Raw genomic sequence first — 15,648 nt, 5'->3', positions numbered from 1 at the left:
AATAGATATGCGGGCAACCAGAGTTTGTCTAAAATTAGCATAATGTGTAAAGAAAATAAAGATGCTGTTATAAATGTATGAGATGAGAGTAGAGATCAAACAAACATGATTAAAGATTAGATCAAAGACTCTGAATGCTCAAGTTATCTTCAGCTTAAACACTGCCTTTATTCTTTGCACTTTTTCTACACTCATTTATCTATTGGTTTATTATTTTATTTTTATAAATTCTTTTACATATTGTATATACTCTATACACATGTTGCATGTCGAATACTATCCTAAAGCTATTCTAAGTTTAGGATAAAGCTTGGGAAAATTCATGTGTTGATAGATGTTGAAAAATATGCAAAGTTTTATCACATAAGATAATCACTAAAATGTAATATGAGATTTCAAATTCAAATACTAGTGATGCCAAATAAATAATCAACTTAGAGTTAGAGGAAGGCTCATGGAGTAGATGGCAATTTGAATGTTTCACCTTTCATCACCTGCCTGAGCACCATTATCTTTCACCATAATGGTATAGTGAATTGGTCCATTTCAATGCACTATCACTATATTAAAGTGTGCAGAAACTCCCCGTTCACAAGTTACAGGCTGTAATCATCATCCTGGCTTCCTATGCCCCCACATATCATGACAAAATAGACTGACTGGGTATGGTGGCACATACCTGTAATTCTAGCATCCAGGAGCTGAGGCAGGAGGATAGTGGATTCAAGGCCAATCTGGACTACACAGTGAGACTATCTCAAAAAATACAGAATTCACATCCAAGCACATGTGTTGTTTGTTTCTATATGAGTTAGTGAATAACTGTGTGCACAATCTTCTCATCTCTACAGCGTGGTGATTACAGTTAATTCATAGGGTTGTTGTAATGAATCACTACAGTTTTACAGTTTTTCATATCTTCAAAATACATTCTTGGAGCTAGTGGCACTCAATAAATAGTGGTTATTAAAACACTCACATGCTTCTTTTTTCCTTCTCAAATTCCTATTTTCAGAGTCTCTTCTCTATGCACCTGAAATGAGTTTGGAATGACCAACATCTCAAGTGTCTAAACATTTAGACTTCAAATCAACTCCACATTTATTTAAAGTTAGCCTTTATTTCATATGTACAATGTACTTTACCAAGACCAGTGGCTTCTCTGACCTTAAATTTCTGATATCTTCACAGTCTGGTAAAGAAAGCATAAATTATGACCATTTTTGTTTTTATTATAATATAGTTTATGGTTTTTAGTATCTTTAACCTGTACCATGTTCTGAGTTACCTCAAAAAACCAAATATTATTATACACATTTAAGTAGAACTAGATATACTTTACACATTTAGAAAATTTTTTGAATATATTTACCTAGTGAGGTAAATACACTAGTGCCACAGTGTATGTGTGGAGGTCAGAGAAGAACTTGTGGGAGTTGGTTTCCTTCTACCACATGGGCCCGAGGGATTGAACTCAGGTCCTCAGGCTTAATAGCAAGTACCCTTACCTGATGAACCATCTCACTAGCCCTATGAATTTTAGCAACACACAATTAACCTTTAAATATCTTTCAGTTGTCTTAATAAACCTAGAGGAAAATAATTTATTAAACATAGTTTTTAACTTCTTTATATACTTGACAATACAAAGCAAACAATTAAAGTATCGGTTTCATATTTTAATACCTGTGTTCCAAAGACTAAAATCTAGCATGTATGTTTTTCTTTTTAAGTATTTAACTTTCAGAGTTTTAAAAATGTGGCTGTTATTTGAAAAAAAATAAGATTAAGCAATTTACATAAACTCTTAATCTATACATGAATCAAGGATACCATACAATGACTGAAATAAACTAAAACGCATATTTTCTTTAAGGATTAATGTTTCACTAATTCTATACAGGAAAGCCAAAAACTCTCAACTAAGATGCTCTCAGGTTCAACACTTACTTATTTTCCTAAGGAAATAAATAGAGGATAGAGCCAGGATTATAGAAAAAAACTCCTTCCTTGCTGATATGACTAAAATGTCCATACGCTCTATCACACACACATGTGATTGTTGTCTTGCACAACCCAAGGATATGTGTGTGAATCAAAACCAGATTTGTTATTTGTGATATTGCAAAAAGGAAATTTTCATCAAAGAATCATCACAATCATTCCATTTCTCTAATGAGTTCGGCGAGTGATATAATAAAATAAAAATTGACTTCTTCCTCCATAGGACCTGATCGCAGATCTGAAGGAGCAGCTTTCATCTCATTTCAAAGAAGTTATGGTGGGCCTCATGTACCCACCACCATCTTACGATGCTCATGAACTCTGGCATGCCATGAAGGTAGAAATCTAATCCAATAATATACCTGCAACCAGTACAGGCTGATTCAATAATTAACTTGTGACAGGTACAGGCTGATCCAATAACATACCTGTGACAAGTACAGGTTGATCCAATGATAAACTCATGACAGATACAGACTGAACCAATAATAGACCCATGACAGGTACAAGCTGATCCAATAATATACTATCACAGGTATAGGCTGATCTAACAACATACCTATAACAGATACAAACTGATTCAATAACATACCTGTTACAGGTACAGGCTCATATTTCAACAAAGAGAAGTCCCTATGATGCTCATGTTTATTTATATGAATGAGGAGACAGGAAAGAATGTCTAACCAATCATGTAACAGTGAGAGTGCTACATGACTCTTAGAGTCATGTAGCTGGGACCAGCTGGTCTTTGCTGTACAAAGTCAAGCATACTGAGCCATATCTAAATTCCATTAACAAAAGGAAAGAGTAAATTACTGTCAGTACCATTTAGCTTTGTCTCTCCTCCATATATTTTCCTATATTGAGGAAGACATGTTTAGTTATCCCTTGATATAGGAATCTTTTAAATCATGTGAATCTTTTAAAATTATTTGTCAAGATTCGGTTCAGAATCAAAATGCTGAATCAGAGACAAAATATCAATGACATTGTTATTACTTTTATAAATTTAAATTAGTCATTATAGAAAGTATTTCTCAGAGGCTTCAGAATTTTAATTCTAAAGAATTATGATCATTTTTTCTTACAGAAAAGTCATTTTCAAGTAATAAATTATCAATTCATTACAGGGTTTTGTTGTATAGGGGCATAGGAGAAGATGACCTTTCACTTCTTTCAAATGCTGACATTAAACACCTGTAGAACTCTGAGTCATTCCAGTACAATGCTTGACAATGACCAGATTACCCCAACCAGTGAACAGCATGTGACAGAAATGAGGCAAGAGAAAAAAATAAAACCTAAAGGGACAAGGATTTCAGCCATAATATTAACTGATCAGATAGTTCTTGTACAAAATTCAGAGGAATTCCAAAAAATCATATTTCTAAAATGTTACATGCCAATTCTCATCTCTTGCAAAATATGTGAAAAATTATAACAATGAAGTCACTTGCTATTACTGTTCAGATAAAACTGCATGCTTGATCAATACCTCACAGAAGGACAAGGACTCCTGAGGACTTCCTGGAAACAATGTGCTGTGTTTAAAATCAGTTACAGATTACTACATCAAATTCTTTAAGATACCACAGAATATAGAACGTTCAGATGTTTAGGCAAACTGTGCGCAGTCCAACATCCATCATGATGCAAGCACAGGGCCCCAAAATATCCTTGATAAATTATAAAACCTGTCCTCCGGGTTACTTAAGAATTAATTCCAGCAACATGTGGAATAACAAATCCCCCTCTGTGGGAAGCAGGCCCGGTCGAGCCGGCCAAGTTGGCGCCCTGGCTGGCTGCCAAGCCTCGTGCCCCTCACTTGTTTACTCCAACCTGTGCAAGCACAATAAGCCCGATCATGTGCTGCCTGCTTGATCAGAGACATCATCGAGTATGATCCTGCTCCGTGGCCCAATAAGCTGCCACTCTGCCCGCTGAGTGTGTGTGTGCCCTGATTGGTCCTGGCTGGGGGGAGGGCTGTTGGGAATGCTATATGAAGAGCTGAAGTGTGTAATAAGAGAGAGAGTGAGAAGAAGAAGCCTGAACCTCACCTTGGTGTCTGTGTCGTCTTTCCTCGGCTCTGCTGGACGGAGTCGTGGCTTGCGGCACCCCTCCAAAGGCAAGTGGAAACACTTAGCGTGTTTTCCCATATTGTTTAGAAATGTCCATACTGTTTTTTTAAGAAACAAAAATTTCCTACAGATAACATTATCTTCCCAGGATTATTAAACAGTAAACACCAGACCCAGATCTGAAGCTGAGTTTATTATTATCCCAAATGCTTCATTTTCCCTTACCACCGCTAAGAACACCAAGAATGCTTTGTTCTTTTATTGTACCCAAGGTTATCTATTATTCCAAATAAAAATGCCTTCATATCTCTCTGACTTTTAGGGAGCAGGTACTGATGAGAATTGCCTTATTGATATATTAGCTTCAAGAACAAATGGAGAAATTTTCCAGATGCGAGAAGCCTACAGTTTGCGTAAGAAAATATATAGATGTCTATATTATACACATATACAAACCATGCCTTTCAAATAACACTGAATATTCCAGTTTGTGTATTTTAAATACTTGTAAGCCACTCTTACATTCTAAATATGACTCACTAGAGTAGAACAATGGTTTTCAGAGGTTCAGGAGTAAGTGGGAGGGAGGTTAGGGAGGTTATTCAATTGATACATTGTTACAGATGGGAGAAATAAGTTCTGATATTCTAGGCTAAAGAGAGGGCTCAGCAGGTGAGAGTACATTCATACCACTGTTGCAGAGGAACTGAGCTGGGTTCCTAGCACCACCCACATTGGGTGACTACAAGCATCTGTGACTCCAGCTACAGGGGATCTGAGGCTTCTAACCTCTGCAGACAACTTCATTCATGTGCTCATGCCTACATACAGACAGGTACACATACACATAACCTAAAAATAAAAATAAACTGAAAAGTTCTGACATCCTAAGGCACGATATGGTGAAGACAGTTAATCATTCATCACATATCTAAGTACATAACAAAGAGGATTTGAATGTGTCACGAAGCAGTAAGTTATCATTACACAATATATTCATGGTTTGAAACAACATATTGTACCCCATAAATATACACAATTTTTATCTGTCAATCAAAAGAATAAAAATAATAAAAACAAAAATACAATAAAAAGATATGACATAATATTCATTAAGTAAAATTGATTTTATCACACTTTTAAAAATTAACTAACTTCCTAGAAAATCAAGCAAATTTTTCAAAAATATAATTGCAAATATCTATGAGGTGAATAGTTTCATTATGACAAAAACGTGTCCAGCATTTTGATTCAGAGGCATTTTATTTTTTATCCAGGAGAGACCTGGAGCATAAATAAAATAAAACAAAGAGTAAACATTACCCAACACATCCTACAAATACATTTTTGGACTTTACCTAAATTTTATAGTCCTGGTAAGCCATCTCAAAATCAAATTTTATAATTTTATAAATAAATTTGTAATTCATTGTGTATTCAAAAAAGGTCTAATGTTTTAATTTCCATTCCATTATGTATTATAAATATTGATTGGTCCTTGGAGTCACCTATGTTGTTTCTGAACAAAAACGGGATTTTCACAAGGGGAATGGAGTAAGAATTTGAAGACTTTCACTTGAAGCATTAACATGAGAGGAAACACTTTGAGAAGGCGCTTGTCTGACCAGCAGAGTGTGGAAACAGACTTATAATCCTGAGTTTCATAACTAGAGAATGAGGAGTGACTCCCGATGCTCTTCTTCAATATCAGAATAAAACTTTTTTTTTTGAGACAGGGTCTCCCTGTAGCCTCAGTTGTCCTGGAACTCACTATGTAGACCAGGCTGGCCTTGAACTCAGAGATCCGCCTGCCCTTGCCTCCCAAATGCTGGGATTAAAGGCATGTACCACCACGCCCGGCCTAAAACTTTCTTTTTTATACAATAGACTCAGGCTATGCTACCATTACTGGACAGGTCTCTGAGGTGTTTTGTGGTGGTGGTGGTGGTGTTTTGTGTCTTTGTGTCTTTGATTTGTTTTGGGGGTATCTGGCACTGTTTTGTGACAAAAAGAAAAATCAACAGATTGATTGCATCCCCATACTTTACACTGTGTGGCGTTAGTTTCTGTAAAACACATCGGTATGTAATTGTGTAATAAATCACACTTTTAACATGGATATTTTCTTGCCCAGAATACAGCAGTAACCTTCAAGAGGACATTTATTCTGATACCTCAGGACACTTCAGAGATACTCTCATGAACTTGGTCCAGGTATGCATTCCAAAGTTCATTCCATTTTATACTCTTTAAAAACCAGATGTATTGCATTCCCCTCAAAATAGGACACAAAACTCCAGTGTGTCACAGTTCAAACATAAATTCTGTGTAACAGCATTTACTGAACACCAGCCAAGTTCAATCCACTCAGCTGAAAACTTAGCTCCACATGTGAGACGTATGACCATACAGCAGCTCTGGTCGTTGATCAAAATACACTGTACGACATTCAAAAACAAAAACAAAAAAAATTAAAAATTCCAAATGTACCATATTCCAAATGACTGTAAGTACATAGACACATGTAAATTATTATATATCCTAAGATAGTTAAAAGACTTAAAATGTTAGTTTTAATTTATAATTCAAAGTAGAAATGTATTCTGTTTTCAACTGCTAAATGAGTTAGAGGCAAATTATCTTCCTTAGACAGCTACTCTGTACTTAGCACTTTGTGATAAATGAAGTATATTTCTCATTTACTGCAACAAAATACTGTAATGCAAATATTCTTAGAAATAGTTCACAGCTAGAGAAGCAAAATTAAAAAAGAGTACAGCTTGGGGTTTGAGGTATAAGAAATTCCTAGCGTGTGCAAGCTCTTACCCCTAGGGTTGATCTCCAACACCACAAAACAGTGTGAGTGTGTGTGGACTGATTGTCCAAGAAGTTAAGTTGAAATTCAGAATTAACTAGATCCTATTGTATCTTCTTCTCTACATATGTTCTCAGTAGTACTTATATAAATTCCAATGTACTATATGTTACCAAAGAGGAATCTTACATCAAGTTAAAATTATATTTCCCAATTTACTATACATTATCAAAGAGGAATCTTACTTCAAGTTAAAATCGTACTTTCTGTCATTTATCTTCTTCCACAAAGACTAAATGGTATGTAATTATTTCTGTCCAATTAACATTTCTCAAAAATATTCCACCTATTAGCACTGTAATAACTGTAACACTTTAAAGTATCATTGCCTTATATTTTATGTCTAGTTTTTAATGCACCTGTCATTTCATTAAGAAAAGGCATTCAGGAATGCAAGAAGAGTGTTAAACTCCAAAATATTAAAAACAGACTTAAAAACTCACAGGTTTGGAAAACATCTTGAAAGCCATCGATTTTTATTTCAATTTATGATGTGTGTTTGTGCTTGTTATGATGTGTATGTGTGTTCATTGTGTGTGTCTCATGCCGTGTGTATTATGGGGTTTGTGTTATGGTGTGTGTGTGTGTGTGTGTGTGTGCATGTGTGCGTGTGTGTATGTGTGTACTATGCTGTGTGTATGTCTAAAGCAAAACAATCATAACTAAATCCACAAAGCCTTCCTTTGTACGTCAAAGTATTGCTGAATAATTAGCAAAGCAACTCACTAAAAGTCATAAAATTCTGTACATGATGATGTGCAATGAGAAAAGAATTCACTGTAACTATAGATGGAGGAGGAGATCCCTTTACAGAACAATGAAGGGGGAAAGGGCACAGGGAGCCACACGCTCTGTTGGGAGTTAGAAACACCAGATGAATATACAAGGCAGAACATCATAGATTCTTTATTTTATCTGAAATGTTCTGTGGCCAATTTCCATGACTTCCTGAACTGTCTTCTTTATTGTTTTTATCAATTACATCTTATTATTGGAGGGCACACATACAATGTGAAGGTCAGAGGGCAACTTGTAGAAGTCAGCTCTCTCCTTCCACCATATAGGTCCCAAGTATTGAATTCAGGTTTTTAGGCTTGGCCAGAGTGCCTTTACTGACTGAGTCATTCCACCAGTTCCTGAATGTTCTGTAACCCCAGTATTTCTTTGGTTGCCCTTAAAACTGCATTGGTTTAACTGGAGCATTTCTGTACCTGTTTGTCTTACCCATCTCCTTCTTAGCTTTCTATGAAAGGGTGCCATGGGGTTTATCCTCCTTGAGGGATCTCCCTCTTTTGCAGTTCAATTTTGGCAAACTCAGAGGGGCAATAGTTTACTCACAATCTAAGTATGCCACTCGTCTCAAATCTGAGTTTATGAAGTCTTTGAAAATAAACAGCCCTAAAAATTCTAAAGAATGGGGAGACCCTGTCTCAAAAGAAAAAAGTCAAGCTGAACGTGATGGCACATACCTTTAATCCCAGCCTTCTGGAGGCAGAGGCAGGTGGATCTCTGTGAGATCAAGTCCAGCCTGGTCAAGTCCAAGGATAGCTGGGGTACCAGGGAGACCCTGTCTCAAAAAATAAAAACTTGGAAACAATGATTATCCACTTTCTTCCAGTTATATTTATATACCAATTAACTACAAAGTTTCTAGAGATACATTTCTTTAAAAAATATTTCTTTATATCCTTGTATCCTCATTTTCCTCTTTACTTCACAACCTCTAGGCTCTCTCAGATGATAAAATGAGCCTGGTGTTATTTCAAGGCCGAGTTATAAGATGATTCTGCCTTTCAAACCCTCTGCAGGTCTCAGGTCACATTGCTTGACATCTGCAAGGAGTGCCATCTTCTGACTCATAGCAGCATCAAATTTCTAAACTTTTTTTCCTCTTCTATTTCTGCTTACAAGTCAACCAATTATTTCTGAGCTCATATCTTCCTTGTAATGCATGACTAAAAGCACACAATAAACTTCACTTCACAAGGCCAAGTGAGGCCCAGAACAGATGCCATTGATCAGAGCTTGCACTCCTGTGTCATGAGAGACATCACTAGAGGCAGAGGCTCAGTCCCCTTCCATCTTCATATCTCCGAGTTCATTATCTCTCCAAATTCCAGAAGCAGAAAGACAATGGAGACTTGTTCATGGGTGATTTGGGGCTTCATTATGGTGCATGTATTTCTTTGCAAATTTCATTGTCAAATAGCCCCACTATCAAGGGTGACTGAGAATTTTAACCCATTGGTTTTGTCTTCAAAGAGGTTTAATGAGTTTGGGGATCATCTACCCGTGAGCATCAAAATTGCAAAGAGTATTGGATGTTGTAGCCATGAAAGACAAACAGACAACAGGAATTGGTAAGGACAGACGTACATATACCAATATACTCTGGGAAAGACAGCTCTGGGCACAAAAAAAAAGGATAGCCTCTTTTTACAAGAAGATAGAAAATGTGAGCGAGAAAAATCACAGTGCTGTACATTTGTTCTAAAAAGTACTTTAAATAGAAAACTGTGTTTACATTTTTACCCATGCTTTACCTTTGTGAATTTACATTCACTCAAATCTTCTTTTCCAAGACCAGTGTTTGAAAGCTTTGTGCTATTAACTTTGACCTCACTATTAGAGTAATGAGGTTTACCATGGTATCAAGGAAGAAATAAATGCATGTAAAGAGTAAAAATACACTGCCTTAATCTAAATATATCAGATTTCTTGTGCTAGAAAGATGGCTCCACAGATAAAGGAACTTGCCACCAAGTCTGACAATCTGAGTTAGATCCACAAAACCTATATAGTGAAAAGAGAAAATCAACTTCCACAAATTATCCTCTGACCTCTGTACACACATGTCTCTCTCTCTCTCACACATACACACACACACACACACACACACACACACACACACACAAAATGAATGTAAATTTAAATTATGCCAAAAACTAAATATTTAAATAAATTGCTGTATAACTAATTCTCCCAAGAATAATGACAGACAGACTTAGTCATTAGGTTCTATGAGATTAATAAAAGACAGATTAATGAAAGACCAAAGATGAGGCTATATTTTGATCCTTAATTCCTATTTCCTTTTTTACATAAATTATATAAATTATGTATAAAATTTATATTAAAAATTGACCATTTACCTGTGATTTTTTTAGTATTACTCCAGCAACCAAGCAAGCAAATTTCAAAATTACTGACACAGTGCTGACTCATCATTTCCCCTCAGCTCTCTACAGCCTTCTTTTACTCCATGAGAACTGCTCTCCTCCAAGCTTTTTATAGTCATTCCTATTACCTCTTACACAACTTCAGTCTGTTTGCATGTCTGTCTTTCCCAGCAGACTGAGTTCCCTAAGCCTGAGGACTAAGTTTAAGCTCCTCACTAAGCTCTTTACATAACAAATGGTAAACAATTCCTATTGTTTGGAAATAAAGGCACAAAGAATAAGTCCTCGGGAAGTTTGAACAAACAAAATCAATGCTAAGTAAAGAAAAAACAAAGAGGACTTTTTGTATGATGATGAGTGTGTCATAGGGTTCTGGCCAATGAGCGTGTAGCATGCAGAGCAGGAAGGATGGGCATTCTGGTGGCCACACTGCAAAAGCACACTGGCTGGTAGAGCTGGTGTTGAATAGGGAATGTCCGTGTCATTACAGAGATGGCTGAGATCCTAGACTGAAGAGGCTCCTGTCAGCAGTAAAGAGCCACTGGGAAATGTGAAGTAGAATGTGACAAGATCAGAGAATAGTATAAATGTGCATACTTTGTGATAATTTACCAGGACAAATAGAAAGAAATGTGTGATACCCTTAGCTGTGACTTAAATGAAGACTTAAGTAAACCTAATTTAGTAAAATAAAAGCTAGCTAAGCATGGCAGCACATACCTAGAATCCAATCCCTAAGGCAGGAAAATCCAAAGTTAGATGCTTGAGGTACGTGAGTGAGTTCCAAGCCAATCTAGGCAGTGTAGTGCAAAACTGCCTCAAAAAAAACTAGTTAATTAAAAATGAAAACTAATTTTTCTTCTTAGTATCTCCTTTCTCTAATTCCTTTCTTCTCTTGACAATTGTATGTATGGAATCAATCAGATATGTCCTGATTGTTTGCTGAAATGGTAAAAGTAACACTGAAAAAGTTCAATAAGAAGATGCATGTGCACAGAGGAAAAAGATATGAAGGATTCCTCCATTTCCTTGCTCAGATCCTCTTACTGACCTCCTTCCAGCAGTGGGAGCTAGGACATTGAATTATGGTAGCGTAGATTCAAATTGTGGAAAAATATACATTATTTCTCATAGATTCAGGAAAATAGCTCCATAAACCCATCCTGACCTTTCTAGTCCCTCCCTAGAAAGTTCCAGGCTTTTAAATTGTTAGAGATATTTCTGTGTTTTAACTGTTCTATGAAGTTGTTATTAAGTAGTAGGTTTTATTATCACATTTCATACATACTTTGTTATGGTGGTCTTTTTCCTCCACTCCCCTCCCCCCCCGCCCTCCCACATTTCTGAATGTAGCCCTTCTTTCCATTCTACTTTCTTTTTTAAAAACATATTAATGATTGTATGTGTGCATTTGTTACTTTTCTGTTGGTGTGATAAAACACCACAACCAAGGCAACTTATAGAAGGAAGAGTTTATTTGGGCTCATGGTTCCAGATGGATAAAAGTCCGTTGTGGCATGGGAGGCATGGCAGGAGGCAAATAGAGTAGAAAGCTGAACATGTACATCTTCAAGTAGGCACAGGAAACAAAGAGAGACAGATCTTGAAAATAGGACAAGGCTATAAATTCTCAAAGCCCACCCTCAGTTGACATACTTCCTCCATCAAGACCACATTTCCTGAAAGGACCATGACTTTCTGCAAACAGCACCACCAACTGACCAAGTGTTCAAATACTCAGAGTGGGGGACATTCTCATTGAAGAAACTGCATTCCACTCCCTGCCCCCATGGGCTCATAGGCATATTATAATGTAAAATGCAGTTAGCCCAACTTCAAAAGTCCCCATAGTTCTTCACAGTCTCAACATTTCTCAAAACTCCAGTGCCCAAAGTCCCATCTGAGACTCAAGGCAATCTCTTAACTATAAGCTCCCATAAAATCAAAAGGCAAATTAAATACTTCCAACATACCATGGCACAGAGTACACATTTCCACTCCAAAAGGAAGGAATGGGGACATTGTGAGGAAATACCAGGTCAAAACAAGACAAAAAATAAGAAAGGCAAACATCAATCCCTGTAGCTCCAAGTCTGATGTCTGGAACTTTAGTTCCAAAGGGCTTCAATGGCCCAGCCACTACAACTTTGCTGCCTATAGCACTCATCACTCTCTTGGGTTGGCACACTCCCTAGAAATAGCTCTCTTTGGAAGATGTTTCATGGCTCTCGTATCTACAACAACATCTTATGGTCTCCACTGTAGACCAGGTTTAACCCTTCACAGTTTCATACGACCTCTCAGGACCTATCAGCCTCCCAGGGCCTTCCTTACACAAGGACCCCCTGCTACATATTGTCTGGCTCAGTGGCTCTCCAAAACCCCAGAGGAAGAATCAACAACCCCCTCAGTTTTGTACCTTTCATGCCTCTAAAGCCAGTACTACCACTGCCACGTTAGGCTGCCAGCTTGGAATGATCCTAGGCCCCCTTGGATCTCATTTGCAGCTGCTTTTGTATGTTGTAGTTTTCTAGGAATAGAAAACTCTTTAGGCTTTCTTCCTTCACAAGTTGGAAGCCTGACTAGTTATGTCTTGCCCTGAAGGCACTCCTTCCACTGTTCAAGTGCAGATCTGGAGGCCTCTCCTTAACAATTCTAATATCCTTAACAAAGAAAGCCTCCCTTCCAGGACAGGCTTGGGCTGTGACTGGAAGCTTCATACTCCCCTTTTCCTTTCCAAACTGTACATTTGGATTTCTTCCTGCCCCTTTTGTTGTTTTTTCATTGTAGGTCTGCATAATATTTATCATGAATAACCATTCTGCAGATTCAATGTTAGGCTGTCCAAAAATGTCCTCCACCAAAGAGATTAGTCCATTACTTTTTAATTTAGTCTCGGGCAAGTTGAGACCCATGGACAGAAGGCAATTAGATCCTTTGCCAAAATAGCCATGTTACTGTTTAAATCCCTATTTTCCTCTGGAACTGCATTGCTCTCAGCACTTACTTCCAGGCTCTTATTAGGAGGGCCCATTAAGCTCTGCTAACAGGATTTAACTACTTTTCCAGTCCAAACTTCCAAAGTATTGCACATTCCTTCACAAACCAACATGATGAGGTTCTTCAAAGTAAAAGCTCACTCTCTGGTACCAAGGTCTATTATTAATGACTTTTCTGTTGCTATGATAAAGCACCATGACCGAGGCAACTTATAGAAGGAAGAGTTTATTGGGTTTATGGTTTCAAAGAGATAAGAGTCCATTATGGCAGGGAAGGCATGACAGGATGCAGCAGTAGCAGAAAGTTGAGCATGCACATCTTCAAGCATGCGGAGGAAGCAGAGAGTGATGCTGGAAACGGGGCAAGGCTATGGACTCTCAAAGCTCACCCCCTGTGGCATCCTTCCTCCAGCAAGATCACACCTCCTGAAAGTTTCCAGGACCTTCCCTGCACAGTGCCAACAAGTGACAGAGTGTTCAAATACTTGGTACCTATAGGGGACACTTCTCATTCAAACCACCACAATGTATGTTACATGTGGGGAGGAGGGATTTAACCATGGCAAGTGTGAGGAAGTCAGAAGACAACTTTGTGCAGTCAGTTCGCTCCTTCCACCTTTATGTATGTTCCAGGGATCCAACTCAGGATAGCAGACTTGTATAGCAAGCACCTTTACCCATTGAGCCATCTTGACAGCCCACTTTTCCACTTTCATGTGAAATATACTCTACTCTTTATTTTCCCTCCACCCCTTCCTTAAGACATTTTTCCTCCTCATGGTCCTTTTTCTAGTTTTATAGACTATACGGATGCATGTGCATGAGCACACACACACACACACACACACAAAATTTAACTTTATTTTGCTGCAATTATTCTGATTTCACACACCAAGGCACTAGCATTATGGATTTGCCAGCTTCAATTACGCCTTCATTTCCCTTCTCATTCAGCTCCAGGTCTCATTTTGGTGGATTTCTTAGTGACTGTTTATTGTAATTAAAACTTCACATTGTACTTCATGCATATCTTATGTGGCTCAATTAGAGACTGAATATATCAACAAATTGGAATGCAATTATTAATTGAATTCATTTCCAAACAACCTAGATTTTCACTTTTTGATATACTTTTTTGTGTGCACATATTCTTCTAAGTTACTGTCAACTTTCAATTAAAAAGAGAGACATTTGGGGGAGGGCAGTAAGAGAGTGAATGAATGAGAACAAAGCATAATGTTGTATATGCATAAATATGCTGTGGTGAAAACCATTACTCTGTAAGCTAACCTAAAAATTAATTTACAAAGGCAAAACAATAGAGAAATACTTTTTTTCTAATTGCTGAGGATGTCAAATCAAATATAATGACTTCACACTGAGACAAAGATTGTTAACCAATGGAATTTCTTCAAATTTCTCAGTTTAAAGATTGGGACATATTACCAAGGAAATCTATTGACTTTCTAATTAAATTGAAGCTTTCAGTTTTATCTGAAATTGTTACAGTCAAAGTCAAGAATTGGCAGCCAGGCATGGTGGCACATGCCTTTAATCCCAGCACTCGCAATACAGAGGCAGGCAGATCTCTGTGACTTCCAGGCCAGATATGGCTACAGGGAGAGCCTGTCTCAAAAAAGACCAAAAAAAATCAAGAGCTGGCTTTATTGAGCTTGGTGTTGGTTGGTTGGTTGGTTGGTTGGTTGGTTGGTTGGTTGGTTGGTTGGTTGTGTCTGGATCTGCTTTTTGTGGCTGCATTGTTCATAAAACTGCCCTTATCCCCAACCTCAGTTTAATCAAGTCCTATGTGAGAAGTTTAATTTCTAGTGTTATAAAGTAAAGAATATAGTTGAGGTTGTCGCAGTACAAATTAGGACTTCAGGGTAATCTGATATAGGAATATGGTTATTTTAATTTGAAGCAGAAGCTGGAGTCATTTTTCAGAAAACAAATAATGCTTTAAGACTATGTCAGTTTCCTGTTTTCTGAATTTTACATTCCATGAGGTTGATTTTATTGTATTCATTTGTTTGTGTGTGTGTGTGTGTGTGTGTGTGTGTGTGTGTATGTGTGTGTGTGTGTGTGTGTGTGTGTGTGTGTGTGTGTACTAGGATACCATGGTACGCATATGCAGCTCAGAGGACAACTTGTAGGAGTTCGCTCCATCGATCCATGTAGGTTCCAGGGTTGGAACTCAAGACTGTAAGGCTTGGTGTCAGGGCCTTACTCACTGAGCCATCTTGCTGGCCCTTCTAAGATTGGTTTAAATTAAAATATTCTCTAAATTTAGAAGGAATGTTACAGATTTTTAAAAATTTTACAGTGATGATGCTACATAAAATAAATTAAAGCTACAGTTTCTGTTCAGCGATTCTTCTAGAGTCTATAAGTACTGCTTCTAATAGAGTAATGCCACCAGTGTCATTATGAATTTATAAATCAGCTTCTTTCTAATGTCAAAGAAATTAATATCAAACTAGAAATTTTTTTTTAATTTTTTTATTTATTTA

The 15,648-nt window shown here is 37.3% G+C and overlaps 1 protein-coding gene across 1 annotated transcript in view; it reads left to right on the top strand.

Annotated features, from left to right (window-relative positions):
• Anxa10 (annexin A10) overlaps positions 1-15,648 on the top strand; it is a 90,352-nt gene that overhangs the window by 46,249 nt on the left and 28,455 nt on the right. The window contains exons 4-6 of the mRNA XM_008824945.1: positions 2,228-2,341; positions 4,408-4,498; positions 6,220-6,299. Of these exons, the coding sequence (XP_008823167.1) occupies positions 2,228-2,341; positions 4,408-4,498; positions 6,220-6,299 (285 nt within the window). The remainder of the gene's footprint in view (positions 1-2,227; positions 2,342-4,407; positions 4,499-6,219; positions 6,300-15,648) is intronic.

This window comes from Nannospalax galili, unplaced genomic scaffold (assembly GCF_000622305.1).
Source record: "Nannospalax galili isolate Female #2095 unplaced genomic scaffold, S.galili_v1.0 scaffold109, whole genome shotgun sequence".
In the NCBI taxonomy this organism is placed as follows: Eukaryota; Metazoa; Chordata; class Mammalia; order Rodentia; family Spalacidae; genus Nannospalax; species Nannospalax galili.
The sequence above is the reverse complement of the archived record's forward strand: the minus strand, read 5'-3'. Positions and strand labels throughout refer to the sequence as shown.